The 19,387-nt window shown below is 43.8% G+C and overlaps 1 protein-coding gene across 1 annotated transcript in view; it reads right to left on the bottom strand.

Annotated features, from left to right (window-relative positions):
* LOC118328620 (low-density lipoprotein receptor-related protein 1-like) overlaps positions 1 to 19,387 on the bottom strand; it is a gene marked incomplete in the record, with an annotated part of 88,024 nt that overhangs the window by 8,664 nt on the left and 59,973 nt on the right. Inside the window, 40 exon segments of the mRNA XM_035662445.1 lie at positions 177 to 299; positions 919 to 1,038; positions 1,124 to 1,240; positions 1,350 to 1,443; positions 1,529 to 1,677; positions 1,774 to 1,962; positions 2,056 to 2,261; positions 2,536 to 2,723; positions 2,936 to 3,055; positions 3,168 to 3,253; positions 3,335 to 3,518; positions 3,626 to 3,813; positions 4,174 to 4,314; positions 4,423 to 4,545; positions 4,676 to 4,804; positions 5,804 to 5,920; positions 6,030 to 6,152; positions 6,441 to 6,590; positions 6,697 to 6,810; positions 6,900 to 7,019; positions 7,113 to 7,241; positions 7,561 to 7,686; positions 8,618 to 8,810; positions 8,972 to 9,176; positions 9,272 to 9,461; positions 13,546 to 13,920; positions 14,076 to 14,200; positions 14,327 to 14,478; positions 14,586 to 14,712; positions 14,852 to 14,981; positions 15,325 to 15,459; positions 15,655 to 15,786; positions 15,917 to 16,042; positions 16,271 to 16,411; positions 16,536 to 16,685; positions 16,987 to 17,081; positions 18,935 to 18,992; positions 18,995 to 19,025; positions 19,028 to 19,077; positions 19,080 to 19,147. Of these exon segments, the coding sequence (XP_035518338.1) occupies positions 177 to 299; positions 919 to 1,038; positions 1,124 to 1,240; positions 1,350 to 1,443; positions 1,529 to 1,677; positions 1,774 to 1,962; positions 2,056 to 2,261; positions 2,536 to 2,723; positions 2,936 to 3,055; positions 3,168 to 3,253; positions 3,335 to 3,518; positions 3,626 to 3,813; positions 4,174 to 4,314; positions 4,423 to 4,545; positions 4,676 to 4,804; positions 5,804 to 5,920; positions 6,030 to 6,152; positions 6,441 to 6,590; positions 6,697 to 6,810; positions 6,900 to 7,019; positions 7,113 to 7,241; positions 7,561 to 7,686; positions 8,618 to 8,810; positions 8,972 to 9,176; positions 9,272 to 9,461; positions 13,546 to 13,920; positions 14,076 to 14,200; positions 14,327 to 14,478; positions 14,586 to 14,712; positions 14,852 to 14,981; positions 15,325 to 15,459; positions 15,655 to 15,786; positions 15,917 to 16,042; positions 16,271 to 16,411; positions 16,536 to 16,685; positions 16,987 to 17,081; positions 18,935 to 18,992; positions 18,995 to 19,025; positions 19,028 to 19,077; positions 19,080 to 19,147 (5,519 nt within the window).

The raw sequence follows: 19,387 nt of genomic DNA, 5'->3' as shown, positions 1-19,387 counted from the left end.
CAGTTCTGTTGTGGCTGTATCATTTTTAAACTCCAAACACTGCTGTAATATTCTCCATATATGTATTTTTTTATCTATATAACCGACATCCACTTGATATGATCAGTCAAGTCCTGCTGTAGAGGAGACTTATTTCTTGAGAAATATTTGCACTGTAATAATGAGTTGTGTCTTACTGCAGTTGGCAGGCTCATCAGATCCATCCACACAGTCATTGTCCCTGTCACACACCCACACCCGTGGGATGCAGCGCTTAGTGATGGCACACTGGAACTGGTTGGGGGCGCATGTCACTTCCGCTACACAGGACACAGACAGATGCAACAGACTTGCTACCTAATCCCAACTTTCACATGTTAAAATGATTACAATGCTAAAGTCCTGCTAGTGGCCCACTGCAACATTCATAACAAAATAGCATAGTGATTTTTGCTATTCTCACAGCCTTGCAGTTAAAGGTGCTAAAATATCAATTTTGACCTTGGGATGGCACGACAGCATAGTTCATGTAATCTCCCTCTGTGGAGGATGAATGTGCTCAGCAAATGTCATGGCAATTACATTATGCAACATCATTTGGCCTAAGGGGGTCGCTAAAGGAAAGGTCAAAATGGACAGAGATCCTCTGGGGAGTGTGAAAGTGTTTAGCAATGTCCTATCTGCTCATTAAATTTTGAAATACAGTATGTGGAAGTGGACACTGTGGCTTAAGGGAAGCAAAGAGGGAAGGTGAAGAGGTCACTACAAACAGTAGGGTTCATCTGGTGGAGTCATGCTTAAAGTTGTAGACATGTCTTGCTCTGGACCGAAGTGTTGTTCAGATAAATGAACAGACATACTGTAAGCGCTACCACTAGCAGGGCAAAACTTGACAAATAACAGAGGGCCTATGGGAACTAGAAGGGCAATTAGACTCACGACAGTCCTTCTCATCCTCTCCCTCTCCACAGTTGTCCTGTCCATTGCAACGGAAGATGCCAGGGATGCATCGACTTGGGTGGGTACATTTAAACTGACTTGGCAGGCACACATGGATGTCTGGAAAAACAGAAGATACAGGTTATTATAGGTACACCTAATAAAAATATTTAAATGTTGCAAGTATGTGTAGGTGTGTGTTTACCGCAGTTGGCCTCATCAGAGTTGTCTTGGCAGTCATTGTCTCCATCACAGATGTAGGCTGGGTTGGTGCAGATGCCTGTACCACATTGGAACTGACCTGGTCTGCACTTAAACTCAGCTACAGAGACAAAACACAGCACATTATTAACCAGAACAAACAAAACAATATACAGCAACAGTGACATATTATTAAGTCTTAATGTAGTCAGGCTAAAATCATCACTCACGGCAATGTGCAGGTTCATCTGAGCGGTCCCCACAATCATCTTCAGTGTCACACTTCCACCAAAATGGAATGCACTTGTCATTTTTGCAGACAAACTGAAGGGAGAGAAGAGACATTTTTAATTTTGATAATGTGTTAATACAGGCAAATATCTAAAACAATAGCCTCACACAGGCTCACCTGACTTGCAGTGCAGTTGGACAAGCACTGTTTGCCATCAGCTGCTAGATAGAAGTTAGTGGGGCAGGCACACTTGTAGCCTCCTCCAGGTGAGAGCAGACACAGGTTACTGCAGCCTCCATTGTTGATTTGGCACGGGTGGTTGGCCACTGAAGAACAAGGAAATATATACAAGTAGGATTAGGAGTAGATCAAACAGGGACCTGGACATGGATGACTGTGGGTTACAGGTGACTTGGTATTACCTTCAGGTTGTCGGTACGGGTGATAAATGTGGACGTCCATCGGTCTGTGTAAGGTGCTGATCAGCACGGTCTTGTTGATTCCTAGTGTTTTATGAGCTCTGTTGATGGACTTTGTTTCCCAGTCCGTCCAGTAGATGTACTCCTCAAACAGAGTCATAGCAAAGATGTGGGGGATATCCTGAACCAGAACTACAGAGGCACAGGCATAAAGACAAAGAAGTCAGTAACAACAAGTGGAAAGGTGCTCAAACACAGTCCTATTGGGTTTGTGTGTGCAATTACTTGTGTGTCTGTTGGTTCCATCCAGGCTGGCAAATGCGATGTAGTCCTCTCGAGCATCGGCCCAGTAAATGCGGTCATTGACAAAGTCCAGCGTCAGGCCATTGGGCCAGGTGATCTTATCCTCTACAATGACACTCCTGTTGGTGCCATCCATCCCGATCCTCCCTATGTGCGGACTGTCACCCCAGTCTGACCAGTATAAGTACCTGTCAGGGAAGTGATGTATTAGTTAGGTTTATCCATAACAAATCTTTTATGAAAACAATGAGTTTCAAATACACAAAATCACGTACAATCTAATATACAGTAACTGACAAACAAGGCAGTTAGGCAGTTTAACTAAAGAGTACATGAATTCATGTATATGAAATGCACCCATCGGCCATCCAAACAGAATGAAAAAAAACGTTCTCTGCTCAAAAAAATCTTTGCTTCCACTTTTTGACCCAGTTCTTCAAAGTTATAGAAAGTCACTCTTACCCATAACGTACGTCCACAGCCACAGCACGTGGCTCCCTCAGGCCGCTGTTGACCAGAACTGTTCGGTACGCTCCATTCAGCTTTGACACCTCGATAGTGTCCCGTCCCTTATCGCACCAGTACAGGTTTCCTCCTACCCAGTCGACTGCCAGACCATCTGGGTTGCTGAGTGATGTGCGATGAAGGACCTAACAAATGAGCAAGCAGTGTATACTTTCTGAAACTGTGCCTTACAGAGAGGAAGTTAATTATTTTTCCTGGGTCTTCGCTGCACTTTCATGCATACAAATGAAGATTAATTAATCATTTTAAATGCCGGTTTTATGTTAAGACTAAGAAGGTATTATCAGCACATTTCCCTGTCTGCTATCCTTAGACAAGACCCTGCTGCCGCACTGACCTGAACATCGCTGCCGTTTATGCGCATGCGTCGGATCATGCTGCCTTGGGTGGTCACATCTGTCCAATAAATCATCTGCTGGCGATAGTCGAAGTCCAGAGCCACAGCATTGTTCAAGCCCTGTCAAAGCACAGGGAGCTGCATTAGTCTGGGCCAGCCATAAATCCCTGCAGGATAGTTGTACAGGATTTCTAAGAACTTCAAAAGGACATACTGTATCTGCAGGGCTCACCTGTTTGAGCAGTGTGTAGTTGGAGCCATCTAAATTCAGCTTCCTCAGATAGTAACGGTTGGCAAAGATCAGGAAAGGTTCCTCATCTGCAGGGAGGGATACGTCATATGTGAGTGGATTTACTATAAACACTTCCTGAAAGTTATTAATCTTGTCATGTTTCTTACCTGAGGTGGATTTGCATATGGTAGGGTTTTCAGGGCTAAGCTGGAAACCCTCCACACACAAACAGTGGAAGCTGCCGTGTGTGTTGATGCAACGCTGCGTGCAGGGATAGGTGGTCGTGCACTCATCTATGTCGACACACGTCTTCCCATCGTCTTTCAGACGGAAGCCGGGGTGGCATCTGCACTGTGAGGAGGCAAAGCACGGAGCAGGTAAAGCAACAATGCATGCTGCTTATGTTTACATGTCTATTACCGGAGATCGCAGGTCTGAATTCCATGGTGTTTGCTTACCTTAAAGCCTATTTTAAGGTCTTCACAGAGCTGGGAGCAGCCACTCAGTTTGTTGTTCAGGCACTCGTTGATAAAGCAGTTCAGCTCATCTGAGCCATCGCCGCAGTCGTCCTTATGGTCACAGAGCAGTGTCTCATTGACACAGTTTCCATTGTTGCAGGCATAAGCCGTATCGTTGCATTTCTTCTCTGTTCCATGAAAGGAAATGAGAAACAAATGAAGAGACTATGTCAACCAGTGCAGCTGATATTATTTCAGACCCCTGAACTGTTGCTTTCCAGTTGCCAAAATATAATAAGTTGGGGTCATATTCACTTTTACGTGCATTAACACAGGCACTTTAATTGGATGTGCCTTCTCCATCTCCTGTTAATGCTGTATGTGCTATAATGTTGTTTGGCTACATTTAATTTTTTTTACAATAAAATACACAAAGGCTACAGAGATGTGGCTAAATCTGGCATATTTAAATTACACTGATGTCAATTAATGCACTGAATTAATTAGTAAAAAGTAAAGTGTTTCTGGAGTGGCTGTGTGGCTCTAACCTTGCCCAGTGCAGTGTGGGTTCTTGGGGGCTTCATCTGAGTGGTCATGGCAGTCAAAGTCTCCATCACACTCCCATGAACTCTGGATGAGGCAGCGCCCGTTGGCACAGCGGAACTCATTGGCTCCACATGTCGGATATTCTGCAGCGAAAAAAACAAGAAGAAACAGCACAATAGTGAAATCGAGCGAGGAGGAAAGAGCTTTTTAAAATCGCCCCATCAGGGATAAGAGGTCATGGTTCCACTCACCACACTCCTGGGACTCGTCAGAGCCGTCACTGCAGTCGTTGTCATGGTCACACACAAAGTGCTTGGGGATACACTGTCGGTTCTGGCACATGAACTCATTGCTGCTGCACGTGTTGTTGAATACTGATACATAAAAAAAAATTTGGTGAGTGAATGATATAAATAACTTGTATACCTCTACAGGTGCAGTGTGGTTTTATGTTTTTCTTTATCTGCGTTATTAAAATGTTTTATACCCGCAGCCTGCACTTACCACAGCCAGCTTTGACACTCTCGTCAGCCCCGTCAGGACAGTCTTTGTCTCCGTCACACTTCCAACCCTGAGGGATACACATATGTGATCCAGGACACTGGAACGCCTCGGGACTGCAGGTTTTTGTCTCTGTGATGGAAAGAGGTTATTGAAGATTATTGTGATGCCTTTCTTTGCCCTGAATATTTGTGAATATGATGTGAACTCTGGAAACAGATAATTTTAAAAAAATGTTTCAGAGGCAGAATAGGAAAGTTACTGTCAATAACATAAGAGTGATTATTTTAAGCTATTAAAAGTCTTTGCAAACATGCCAATATTTCAGTCCATATTGCACTTGAGTATTGTGCAGTACTCACCAACAGAATTATCTTGCAAAAGAGATGACATGCATACATACTAAAGCTCGAGCTAAAATACAATACACAATATTAACATTAGCTACTGTATTACTGGCTAACATGCTGCTAACTTGTACCATGTCCTTTGCCCGTTGCTAGGCGGCCAGCTTCTCATGGCTTGGGTATGTATGGAATAGCTACTAACCTTTTATTAAGAATCTGGTATGTTCTTCTAGAGTTGTGTCTTACAATTGTATATCACTATAATGAGTATTGCATTTTTATTGATGACTGCTGTTTATTATGGCTCTGCATGGCTGTGTTTTGTTGCTTCATGCTGCTTGCAAGGCTTTATGTGCTTGTTGCTGTTGTATTATTGTACTGATGCTGTCTTCTGTTGCTCTGCATGGCTTGTGATCTGTCTTGAAGAATTACTTGTTTCATTGCTGTTGCTGTCTCTATGGCGTCTAACTGTCATTGTTCTGTAAATTGTATTACTTTACAGGTTAAAAACATCTCACCAAAGGACTGCAGTTGAAAATTAGCCAGCTGGCTACCGCTGGCTACCACTGGCATATTTGCAGAAATGCTGATTAATGTCTGCTGTCCTTATAAATGAGGGGATTCCTCCATGTTTGAGAATGTAATATTATTATATTATATTATTAATATATATATTTACACATATTTTTACACAGATTCTAATGCTGTCAAAATATTTTTGGTGTCACAAATGTTAGCACAAATGGTTCTTGTATTCACTAAAAGGTTTGCTCCCAACACTTACTGCACTTGCTGTCCTCGTCACTGCTGTCACCACAGTCGTCGGCCCCGTCACACACCCAGCGGTTGGGAATGCAGCGGTGGTTCCCACACTCAAACTGAGAGGCCAAGCAGAATTTGTCTAGAGGTCCAGAAAGAATGTATAAAGTGAAAAAACAAGCGCCAAAACAAAGTAATGGTCTGTTGCACTTAGTGTTGCAGCTAGTTTAGGTTCTAGTATGTAAACTTACCACAGTGAGCCTCGTCTGCACCGTTCTCACAGTCATTCTCCTTATCACATGTCCAGCTCATGGGGATACAACGTCCGCTAGGACAGGCAAAGTAGGGCGTAGGACACTTTGTTTTCCCACTCCCTAGCAGTGTGACACAAAAGTGGCAAGTTAGAGAAGAAAACATTACGGGGTCAAGCCAGCATGGAGAGAAAAATACAAATTTAATTTATGTTGCAGACTTTAAGGAGAACTTCCTCCAAAACCACAATTTAATGGATGAAAACATTCGTTTTTGTTCCATTTGGAATAATCCAAATTAGACTTTTTGCTCTAATCCATCTATGAAAATATAATTTAACTTTTTCCTTGGATACTGCATCTATTCAGACTGTGAGAAAATATGTGTATTTCAGAGAATGATAAAAATACCTGGGCAATTTCTTTCATCAGAGAAGTCTCCACAGTCATTAGCTCCATCACACTGCCACGAAGGGGCAAAGCAGAGTGTGGTGAACTCGCACTTCTGAAATGTCACTCCCTTCACTCCCAGATGGAAGTAACTGGAACAATCCGTGGCAGCTTAACAAAGAGAGCAGGACTACATTATACTGTTGCCTGGGAGAAAGTGTTGGCGTTTTTCATTTAAATGTAGTTATTCTGACTGAACCTGATCATTTGAACTTACTGCAGTTCGTCTCATCACTAGCATCCTCGCAGTCCACTTTCTGGTTACACTTGCTGGAGTTAGAGATGCAGCCTCCGTCTCTGCACTGGAACTGATCAGCTGAGCAGAGTGTGGCTGGCAAACACAAAATCAAGAGAAAGTGTTTAATTAGAACATCATTTTAAAATATATAACTGTGTGTTTAATCAGAGGACTCGACTCACTGTTACAGAAGACTTCATCAGAATTGTCTCCACAGTTATCCTGCCCGTTGCACCAAAAGCTATGCCCCACACAGCGGCCATTCACACACCGCCTGTAGCCCTTCTTACACACACGGTTGGCTGAGAACCAGACAGGAAATGATCAAATTACAAATGTCAACAGCGAAAATATGGCTGGAAGTGTTTTTGAGAGAGAAAAAAGGCTCCACTCACCACAATAGGACTGTTTCTCATCAGACTTGTCCTTGCAGTGGGCCATGCCATCACAAGTCAGGGTGTAGTTAACACAGTCTCCATTTCCACACTCAAACTCATCAATGTTGTTACATGTAGTGTTGAGGGCTGTGAGACAAAGACAGAAAAATACACTTAGGAAGTGTCTTCCCCTGAGACATGCAGCATGGAATATTTTCAGTGCTCATTCAAATACATTCAAAGCCTGATCTCAGTCTTTGCTTGTAGCTTTATAACATTATGGTCTGCATGCAAAAGACCTTCTGCAAACCAGGATCTGCAGATTTATTGAAAAATACTTTATTAAAATATATGTATATCTTAAAATAGTGTGCAGAACTTGTTTTCTTTATATCTTTATATCTGGCATCTCAGCAAAGGTTTTTAAGCCAATCTTATGTGTTTATGATTCCCTGTCGTGTATTACCTATGCATGTGTTGTCCTCCAAAAGCTTCCTGTCACCACGGCAACTGCAGTTGACCCTTCCCTCAGAAGTCAGCAAACACAGGTCCTGACACCCTCCATTGTTAACACGGCACAGAGAAAATTCACCTGCGCAGAGATAAAGAAAGTTAGGGAAGGTTAGCCACACAAACCCGCACATATTAACACATACACGCACACGAACAAGTGTCACACAGGCAAACACAACCCCCCCCACACACACATACTTGTGCATCCACATCAGCAGACAGGCAGATACGCTTGCATGAATGTGGCAATGGCTCTGCCTCCGCTGAATGCATAATTCAATGTGACTCAACCTAAATGGGATTTGCAGCTATTACCACAGGCTCTCGGCTTGTAGGGTCACTGTGGGTATTGGAGCGCGAGAGAGTTTACTGAATGAGGCAACTTGAGGGAGAAGATGGCAGACGATATGGTAGAGGGAAAAATTGCTGCAAGGATTTTAAAGTACGCAGACAATGGAAGATGTAGGACGAGATGAGTTGGAGAAAGAGGTGGAGATGTATAGACAAAAGTGAAGAACTGCAATTCAGCTTGTGTAAGTGTGTTGGTGGTAATATAGAGCTCATCTTGGGTGTTTAAGTACAAGACTTGCTTCCCAAAAGCCTATATTTTCAGTTAATTAGTTTGATTTGTAACGGCATTACTACACTGATGATTTCACAAAGGAATGGTAATCTGTGCAGTATTGAAATGTCAAGATATTAGTGTACTAGATATGTGCCGTATGGATGGTTTAGTTGCATATTAGTGGAATATGAGATTACATTAACTGCCTGGGATTTAGCTATACATTTATACATATGATTTTATTATTGTTGTTATAAATAGACTTATTGTTATTATGATGGACCTTTATTTTTGCACCAATGTGATGACCAATTTACAAAATCACAAAATACAGTCTCACATAAAAAACTGCACTGTGATAAAGATTAAAGGAACACTTCCTGTCACAGCGTTACTATAAAGAACAATAATGACACACGCACATTCACTCTGTGTAAAAACTCACAGCTATTGGTGTCGTTGGCCACAGCGACGATTCCCATTGGCTGCTGAGGTATGTCAGCACGCAGCACCTTCATGTCTCCTCCAGTGTATTTGTCAGCCCGAAGCACCGCCCTCCTCACCCAGTCAGTCCAGAAGATGTAGTCCCCATACACAGCCAGGCCAAACGGATGCACCGGCTCATTCTTCAACACCACCTGCAGGGGGAAGCACAACGACAATTCATACACTCCAAGCCTTGCAACATCTGTTTATTAGGAAACCCCACATTATAATCATACTGCAGTACAAATATTTTCATTATGCAGCATGATGTTAACTGTGTGTGTCTGTCCACGTGAGGGCGTATGTCACTCACGTAGCGCCGGGTGCCGTCGTACTCGCAGCGTTCTATCTTGTCTAGTGTGGCGTCAGAGAAATAAAGTTTTTCAGCACGGTGGTCTATGGCCAGGCCGTTAGGGGTTCGGATGTCATTGCCAATGATCACAAGGACATTGGCACCAGTCAGTGTGGCACGCATGATACTGGGAGACTGCTCATTCCAGTTGGTCCAAAACATGAGGCTGTAGGAGAGAATACAAATATTGTTTATTTTTTTAACATAATTTAGTTTTGAATGCAAAGAGGTGTGATATAAATTTAAATTATTAGCTCTAACCTCTGACACTCATCAAGTACAAAGGCTCTGGGGTGGTCATCTCCTGACATGGTGACCACGGTGTGCCTGTCAACGGCGCCCCATCGACTCTGATCCACGGTGTGGCGGGTGATAGTTGAGGTAGTGTAGCTGGTCCAGTACAGCATATCCCAACCCCTGTGGTAGGCCAAGCCCTCCACAGAGCCAACATCTGAAAAAGAATGAAAGAATAGAAAGAAGAGGGGGAAAAGAAAGATGGAGATAAATACAGAGAACAGTGGAAAAGAACAAAGAGACATTAAACCACAAAGAGGTGTGTAGACAGAAGAGAAAAGTATGGGGGGGGGGAAGCACGTCAATCCCATTGCTATGTTAAAAGGCCAAGTGTGGACTGTCTGGCAGCAGCACAGTGCTGGCAGGCTGCTGTGTGGCAGCACAGAGTCAGGGCTAAGGACATGACAGCTTGGTATTAATGACCAAGAACACAGTGTGATTCAAGGCTTTTATCCAACAAATAGCTCACTAAAAAGGTCACAATAACAGTTGCCGGCAAGCGTATAACTTTCCATTACACTACCTCATCAACAGATGAGAAATAAAGTCATTTTTTTTCTCCTTAAAAGAGGAAGAGGTTGTGAGCTCCTTGCCTGCACAGAGGCCAGAGGACAGACAAGAGTCAGCCAAAATGGAGGAACACAAAGTTCTGTGGCAGCAGATAGAGAATAAATGCTCTGTTGGTGAGAAACAGTTCATACACACACATATATGATGTACTTCAGGAAGAGTACATTTGAAAACAACCACGCGTCAGATCTCTCCAATGCCAAATAATTGGTAATAGTTGCCTCCTTGTTACTGTTACTGCAATGGAACAGTGAGGCTCTAATGATCACAGTGGCCTTTTCCAGGGCTGGATATGATCTCACTGTATCACAGCTCGGGCCAGAGGATCAGTGAGGTTCGCCACCAGGTGGGATACTTAACACTACACCTCAACATCTCCAGTGCAACGCTGTGGACATGAATCAACATTTGTCTGGCTCGTTCTAGGAGCATGTGAATGAAGCAAAGTAACTGGAGAGGAGAGCAAAGGCATGCAATGCAAAAAAACAACTCCTCTTCGCTTCTCGTACTCATAAATCAATGCCCTGAAAATCAATGAGGAGCAACATCAAAACCATTTACCACTATTTCCTCTTTCCTTAGTGCTGTTAATGAATTGTAAATCTCTACTCTGCAGCACTTTCTACTCAAATTCTTGGTTTTCAGTTCTGTTTTTCTTCACGTTGTTGACCTAAGCCTATCTGGGTTTCTGTACATTTTCGCTTGTAGTTCACAATAATACAGATGAGCTTAATTTATAGCTCTTGAGCTTAGCTAGTCTAACACTGATAGTGTTATATGGCAGTTATCTGCAGTAGGTGTGTTAGCAGTTCAGTGTTTGCTATCAGACTGGCAGCCAATAATTTCTCTGATTTCTGAAGGCAAACAGAATTTCACTCTGCCTCTGTCCGTGTATATACCATATCTGTGTATGTTCTGCATAGCGTCTGTGTGTGCAGGGACAACATTAGAAAATGTACAGATCCTTTGAAAAAAATGAACAGAAACACTGGACCCTGGGAAAAACTGTTTGGCTTCATTAGGCCCTCCCACAGAGAGCAGGCCGGCCCTTCTCTGGTCTGCTCTGTGATAATCAGTCCAGAGTTCACCTGCCGTTTACTTGTTTCATCCTCTCTTACCGTCGAGCTATTCGCCTTTCTTTTCCCTTTTCTGCTCGAATTGTGTTTCTCTGGAGATCTGTTCCTTGGAGGCAGGAGTGACGCTGATTGTGGATTGTTGAGCGCTGGCCTGATTGAGATGTCATGTGGAGTAGTCGCCTGCTCTGAGGTGACAGGAAATCACACAGTCTACAGCATTTAGCTCTCAACAGTTGGGTGCTCTTAACAAGAGTCCAGGGGGAGGGATGAAAACCCCCAGCAGCTAAGAAATCAGGAGTGTCTTGAATTCAACGGAGGGGTCTGGTGTTATTTCACTCTCTTTACCCCCTCCTCAGCCAATCAGAGGTAGGTTGATTGCAAGGACTGGAATGGTTTGATTCCCATATAGAACATTGGAAGCTTGAACTCAACTTTGAAAATGGTCAATGGCTGGATGTGTTTAAAGGACAATTTTAGGAGTGTCATTTTCACAATGTCAGAAAGGACATAAATGTATGTAATGTGTTTATATGCATTTAGTCATTTATTTACTATTGATCTTCACTCATTTTTATTGGTAAAACTTACCATCAACCTTTGACTGGAAATCTGTGTGCTGTTATTTCTGAGTAAGCAGCTATTGACACGCCGTATGAGTAATCATTCCCACATGTTTTATCAGTAGTTTTATGACCAGCTTGAGCATATCTGACCCAACCAAACAGTGTTTGTGTTTTAACAGCAGCAGTATGACCGGAAGACACCTCCATAAATGAAGACAGGATGCCGCTGTGCAACTCTACAGGTTCAGAGGATCTGCTGGGGAACAGCAGTGACACTGGGCAGGGCAACGTGGAGCAGGTCCTAGTCCCGATATTAGACGTGCTGATTCTGGTGCTGGGAGTTAGCGGACACACCATGGTGATGGTGATCCTGTGTGGGAGGCGGAGAAGAGGGGTAGGACATATTGGACAGTCTCCTCAAAGCTCCATGACAGGGACAGGAACAGACGTCCTCCTGCTGGCTCTGAGTTCTGCAGACCTGCTTTTGCTCTCCATGCTTCCCTTCCACACTGTTGCCATAGCCATGCAGCGATGGCCTTTTGGGGACTTCATGTGTCGTCTGGTGGGCTTCTTGGGATCAGCCTGCTCCTCAGCAAGCGCCTTCACATTGGCAACGCTGGCTGTGTCTCGCTATCTGACTGTAGTGAAGCCTGCCAGAGCCTACAGCCTCCTCTCCCATCGCCGGGTGTCCATAGCTGCTGCACTCATCTGGGTTCCAGCCTGCAGCCTGGCTGCACCACAGCTGGTTTTTCGCTTCGTGGGATCCCAACGTCGAGCCCCTGATGGCCTCTCTTGCTTTGCTTTCCTGTCCCACCGAGACCAGCTGATCTATGGATTGTTTCACTTTCTTGTGGCCTTCTTGCTTCCACTGGTCACCATTGCATTGGCATACGCCAGGATCTACATGTTCCTGTGGGGGAGTCGGCATACCGGCAGGGCCCCCCAAGTGGAGCGCTACCAGAGTAAAGTGACCAAGACGTCAGCCATGCTGGTGCTGGCTTTTACGCTGTGCTGGCTGCCATCCTATGGCCTGACGCTGGCATTACTGGCGGATAAAAGCTCAGGCGCCACTGGTGCCTCGCCACGTTACGGCCTCTTCAGTGTGTTTGCACGCCTCATGGCGACCTCCTCTACAGTGATGAACCCCATCCTCTATGTACTGATGTCCCAAAAGTTCAGACAAGATTTACTGAAGCTGTTCAAGAGGGGGCGACAAAGAGCCAGCGTGGCAGTGTCTATGACTGCTGGCTGACTGTATTATTATCAACTACTATTTTGATGTAACTAAACACCTGACAAACACTAAGACAACTAGGAATCACGGTAAAACAATTACAAGCCCAGTTACTTTGCTGACAGAATCATGAAAGAAATGGATATAACCATTACCGTCATGAGGAAAGTCTTCTTACCAAGGTAAAACAACAGCACTTACAAAAGTGGACAATATTCAACATCTTTTCCTCTTTAACTGGTAGTCTGGATATTGTATGAGAAGATCAAACCGGTAACCCTGGGAGTTGCGGCTCCACAGGGACTGTGGGACAAACAATCCTGAACCATGCATTGCTTGTAAAACAGCTTAAAGTAAAAGGCACTCTGGTAAAACATTAACAGTGCACCTGTGTTTTGTTGTGCTGAGATAAGGTGAATGAAAGTCTATCTGTAGGCCTGTTTATGTTTGCATACACTGTGTTCTCAAACCTCCAATAAATAAGGTCTTCCCTTTGCTTCTAGTTTGGTTACAACTTCATAATAAAAGCTTCCTGGTTGTGTTTAGATCATGATGTTTAGTGTTTTGGGGAACTCAAGCCGTTTCATCCCAGGAAGAGTTCTCAGTGTGGGATCTAATGTTTACAACTAACTTTCTTTGTTATTCACAAAATAGTTGAGTAACGACAGACCCAATACCAACAATGGGGAATATACTAAAGATAAACTGGGATATAAGAACTGGGTGCAGGTTGATTGTTAAAGGACAATAGGGTATATTTAAAAAGAGGTTTACACAAACTTATGTGGGATTACTCACTCTCTACCACAGTCCTGCGGTCAGATCCGTCGTCACTGATCCGCTGGATGTTGCCAAAGTGGATGTCACTGAAGAAGATACGGTTAGCTCCCTTTCCACCACCCCCTCTGTAATCAAAAGTGAGTGCAATGACGTTCTTCATGTGCTCGGGGTCCTCAAATGGTTTAATGGGCGCATTCAGGTTGTTTTCATCTGACAGGTGGACGCTCTTTAGTATAGTGCGCTCTGAGTAGAGCAGGTAGCCATCATAGTCTCGGCAGCTGCGGCCGTCTTCAGCTAGCATGCCATGGGCACAGGCACATGTACGCTGTCCGTTGCCACGGAAAAGACAAAGCTGCTGGCACCCGCCATTGTTGTCTTTGCACACGTTTGTTCCTGTACACAGACATGAAATCCATGAAATGAAATCAACTACAATTCAATTTCACAAATTAAAAAAATGAGATTGCACAAAAAGCGCACTGTAACAAAACTATTAATTTCATTGAAATACAAATTCCTTGAACACTGCTCAACACCTCTGTGTTTACCTTGCTGCCTGGCCCTGTTGAAAACCTTAATATCTTTGAGCTGCACCCCAATACCAGTCCTCAGAGACACAGAGTCTGTGGCGTTGTCCTTGCTACCTCTCTTTATGGAGCCATTAGCATGTGTCCTAGTTTAAAGCACACAGACAAAATTAAAAAATTAAACAGATTCTAAAGCTTGCAGATGAGGAAAAATATCATGACTGTGGGTGAATATCACTCACAAATAATCCAAAAGTAAGACTATGTCTGACCTGTCACTCCAATAGATGTAACTCTCAAACACAGACACAGAGAACATGTCCATGTTGTTGTTGGCCAGCACCACTTCCCTGTTCTCTCCAGTCTCTAGGTTGATACGCTCAATCTTGTCCGTCCTAGCATCACACCAGTACAGCAGACTCTCCTACGAGCACACACACAGTAATGTTCAAGATAATGTTGTGATGCAACGTCCACTGTCTGCACTGTAACATAGTGATATAAATGCAAGATTGGTCTGTTATACTGCACCTCGTAGTCAATGGAGATGCCGTTGGGCCAGCTGATACTGACATTGACCAGGACAGCCCTCTGAGAGCCATCCAGACGAGACCGTTCAATACGCGGATACTGGCCCCACTCTGTCCAGAACAGGTAGCTACACACACACACACACAAACAGAGCAAAACGAAGAGATAACTTCCTCACTAATTAATAATGTGAGAGATTACAGAAGCAGAAGCTAAAGACCGCTACAGTAGTAATTGGAGCTGGACCCTGTGTTGTTTCCTCTCACCCTTTCTCAGGATGGACAGTGATGGCGCGAGGCTTGTCCAGGCCCTGGGAGATCACCACATAGCGGAAGGAGCCGTTCAGTCTGGCCACCTCTATCACATCAAAGCCTTGATCTGTCCAGTAGATGTTTCCTGTAGAGGATAGGGGAGAAACTATGATGCTCTAGCAGAACCTTTGGTGCATGTATAGTGATGCATATATTTATCCTATCTGACCTCCTTTTGACAATTATAGTGACATTAATTAATCTAAGAATTTTTTTAGGTGTTTCTTTATTATTTCTCTTCTGTGCCTGTTCTTTGGGTATCTCTTTCCTGTTTTCGCACTTAGAACAATAGTTTCCCCTACTTCTTCCTTCCTACTGTGTGGTAACAGTGACTGTGTGTGCAAAGAAGATAGATTTACTTACAGAGAGCCACAGTTTATCAGTGTGCAGGATTGATACTGTTTGAATTCCACCATTTTGTCTCTCACCTGCTATCCAGTCGACAGCGATACCCTCCACTCTGCCGATGCCATTAGTGACCACGTCCTCTCTCCAGGTCTGGTCTCTCTTGGCCCTGCTAATGGTGCTCAGGCCCATGTCCACCCAGTAGATAGTGTCATTGTCTGTGAAAAAAAGTGAAACATATAAGAGTTGGACCGAACAGAACATTCCTATTTGCTTACACAATAACACATGCTAAATGCAATAGCAAATTACCCTGTTATTGCAGCTGCATCAAAGACACAGAACAAATTCGTTCATGCTGGGGTAATTCTTATCGAGCATTTGAGAAAAAGAAATGTTGTAAGAAGACTTACCGGCGTGAAAATCTATGCCAACAGCCAGGGATGTGCCTGACACTGGTACCAGCGCATCAGACTTATCTGATGGGTCCAAAGGAATACCACGTATGCCTTCATGCACAGAGTACAGAAGGAAAGAGCCAACACCTATAGCAAACAAATAAAATCCCCTTTTTCAGCCTTTGAGAAGTTTGTTTTTCATCACACATTTATCGTTTTCATCAATTCCTTAATTCATGTTTGGCTAAATGAAGAATGCATTATGTGTATGTCGTACCCTCACAAGACTGCTGGCCTGTGCGCAGGCTGTATCCTGCAGTGCACATGCAGGCTCTGGTGGTTGGGGAGGTGGGGAGACACAGCTGGGAACAGTCTCCATTGTTATTACTGCAGAGATTGGTGCCTGGGAACACAAAAGCACGAGAACAAATACACAAAACAAATCAAAGAGGAGTTACAGAGACATAAACAGATGTGCTTTGGCATAGATAAACAGGCTACACACAGCAAGCAAAACAGATCTTGGATGAGACAGGGACAAATTTTCCTCTTATTTCTATATCTTTGCTACGTAATTCAACCAAAACAAATGTTGCGTAAGTTTAGAAAAAGTCGGCAGCCGGCCCTGCACCTTTCTGCACAGTTTCATTGTAGATTTTCATGTGCATCATGGGGGACGTGCTGTTCCTCAGGACTTTCCAGCTGCCACCGTCCTTCTTGTCGCAGGTCCCTATCTGGTCAGTTCCTTGGTCTGCCCACCATAACTTCTCTCCTAAAGGACACAACACACAACAGGATGGCTCAACCCTCAACTCAAAAACATTTAAAGGCACACACATACATGGCTGTAGTATCTCTACATACATCACTAGCCACAGTTTTTTTTGTAGACCTACCCATGATGGCCAGGGCAGTAGCCTTGGTGAGCTTGCCCTTTGCTCCCTCAAGCACTTCCAGTCCAGAGCCGTCCAGTTTACAGCGGTTGATGGTGCTGTTTCCGGAGCTGATCCAGTACAGCTGCTCAGTGTCAAAGTCAATGGAGAGACCTAGAAAACAAAGATGTTATTCTTAATATATTTTTGGGCTATGATTGCCTTTAATTGACAGGAAAGGATGTCAGAAAGAGAGAGAGAGCGGGCATGACACACAGCAAAGGGCCACGGGTCTGATTCAAACCCTACAGAAGGACTCAGCCGTGGTACGTACATGGGGCGCCAGCTCTACTAAGTGAGCTATCCAGGCACCCCGAAAACAAAGACGTTGATACTGATGTGTAATGACCTCCCCTGTCACAAGGGTGTGCTGTATCTCTTGCAGTCACAGAAAGACGGAGAGTACGTCACTCACCAACAGGTCCTTTCTGGTTGGTGAAGAGGACGCTGCGGTTGCTGCCGTCTGTGTTGGCGATGTTGATGGTGTCCCCATCTGTCCAGTAGAGTTTCCTAAAGGAAGCAGGCAGAGAGAATCAGCAAAGCCACAGTAGGAGGAAGGAGAACTTTAATTTATTTTCAGCACATCATAATTTGACCAGACTTAGCCCCACCTAATAACATTCACAACCCTCACAACATAAACCTCTCTTCTTATTGTATGGCAAAATCGTAGGGGGTTTTCTTATTGACAAAAAAGCTATCATTTAAATACACTACACACACACTAATCTTGGACCAGATTAGGGTACTGTGCACCTTTTAAATGGAACAAATTGCAAACAGCTCTCAAGCTAAATTCTTTCAATCCCCTTGGAGATTTTAAAGCTTTACCATGTGATGTTTGTTATGACTCTGTTATTTTTGTTGGTTGATTGTTGGCAGTCTGCCTTAAGATTTGTTTACATATGGCCATGGTTTTTATGCTGGTTTTATGATTGTAAGTTAGATCTCTTGAAAAAAAATAAAAAATTAGTAACAATAGTAATTATAATAGTAACAACAAAATACTTTAGAATCTGTGGAGCATCTGGTCTGCAAATCCTTACCAAACTGCATGTGACTTACATAAAAATGCAATGCAATGTTGTTTTAATTTTTTCAATCAAGTTCGACCGATGCTGAGCAACTGACCTCTGACTCATCATCCCATGACTGACACCCTCACTCTGCCACACACACTCGCATAAACGCCTTTCATTTGCGTTCCTTGCTCCTTAAACTGGTCAAAGTCCACTGAACACGGAGTACACATGACAATGTGATTGCGTGTCACAGTGTTTAGACTGCCTGTAGTCTATGTTTAAAGGGTATCTATCCTCTGCCCCCATCAGCCACTTCCTGTTAAATCCCACCACATCCACCACACCCTTCATTTGTTTGTTAACATGGCTTTAAATAAAGTTTCTGGTGCATTTAAACACCCACATTTTCTCTTTTTTGTGCACTCACACACAACCAGATGCGAGTTTGAGTTTGTCCCTCCCAGACTGACTTTGCCCCCACCCACTCCTGGACGTATTCTGGGCAGTGTGTTTGTGTGCCAGAAAGAGGAGACAGGCCCAGCATATGGATCCAGCATCTGCTTCTCATTTTCCCCCATGCCAACAATGCTCAGATCGGAAACATTCCTCCACTTAAGTAGGCTAAGTCTTTGAAAGAGAGGAAGGAGTACACAAAAAAACACAAGGAGGCAGAGACATTTCTTAAGAAAATATCCTTTCTTCATCCACCTCAAATACTCAAAAGCACACATATTCCTGCAGGACAAAACTAAATATATAAATACAGATGGTCTGTCTCTGCTCTGCTGGTAAGATGAGAGGCCAGGTTTTGTTTGGGGGAGCTGAGGGGGGATGAAGTTTCAAGAGGGAAGAAGGGAGGAAAAAAACGGACATTTGCTAAACAAGGCAGGAGGGGACAGGATGTAAAATAAACACCGGAACAGAAATAGCGACACAAAGCGACCGAGACACTGGCTGTAAATAATTCATAGATAGCGCAGAAGCTATCTTTCAAAATAGAAATAGAGCAAGATGGAGAAAGAGAGCGACAGAGGGAAGAAAGATGACAAGAGGGGGAGAAATTGGAGTGAAGAAACAGTCAGAGGTCAGTGACCATCTATGCCAAACTACTCTGCCTGTCATCACTGACTGCAAACAGGAGCGCAACAGGGGAGCCTGACTGCCAGACATTGCCCAAATGTGTACGATTGTGTGTGCGCACTTCTGTGTGTGTGTTGCAGGTTAAAGGTGAAATCAGGAGGATGTTCTAGAGCAATTTCTGAAAGCTTCATTTTGACTAAGTGTGACAGCTTTGTGTTGTGTGTGTGTTGTGTGTGTGCGTGTGTGTGTGTGACAACCAACCCCCCCAGTATTGAGCAGCACCAGCATGTGGTGTCCAGGCCCTGCATGACAGCATTTGGAAGGAACCATCAAGTCTGGCAACATTAATCTGTTCTTTTTATTGGCAGTATAACTGGTCCATAACAGGTTTCTGGACACCCATCCACTGCAAGCCGGTGAGCGTTGGGCAGATCTGAAGAAAATAAAAATAAACACCACAAGCCATTAATGAATCTTCTTTATCGTGTTATTATAGGAACCAAAAAATTAACATGCCCTTTGCACATTGTCTCAATTTAGAAATTACGACCTTCGCTAAGCCCCTCCCCTTAGTTACTGATTGGACTCATTCACCCGGAGTTTTCCCATACTGGATGTTCGCGCAGTAGACAGGAGTAAGAGTTTACACAAACAGTCCAAAATAGATTTTTCTGCTAAACAAGGGGGTTCTTACGGTACCCTATCTCTCTCGTT

This window comes from Morone saxatilis, unplaced genomic scaffold (genome assembly GCF_004916995.1).
Source record: "Morone saxatilis isolate NCDOM2014 unplaced genomic scaffold, NCSU_SB_2.0 Contig18, whole genome shotgun sequence".
NCBI classification, from domain to species: domain Eukaryota; kingdom Metazoa; phylum Chordata; class Actinopteri; family Moronidae; genus Morone; species Morone saxatilis.
Note: the sequence above shows the minus strand (reverse complement) of the source record. Positions and strands in the feature narration are given on the sequence as shown.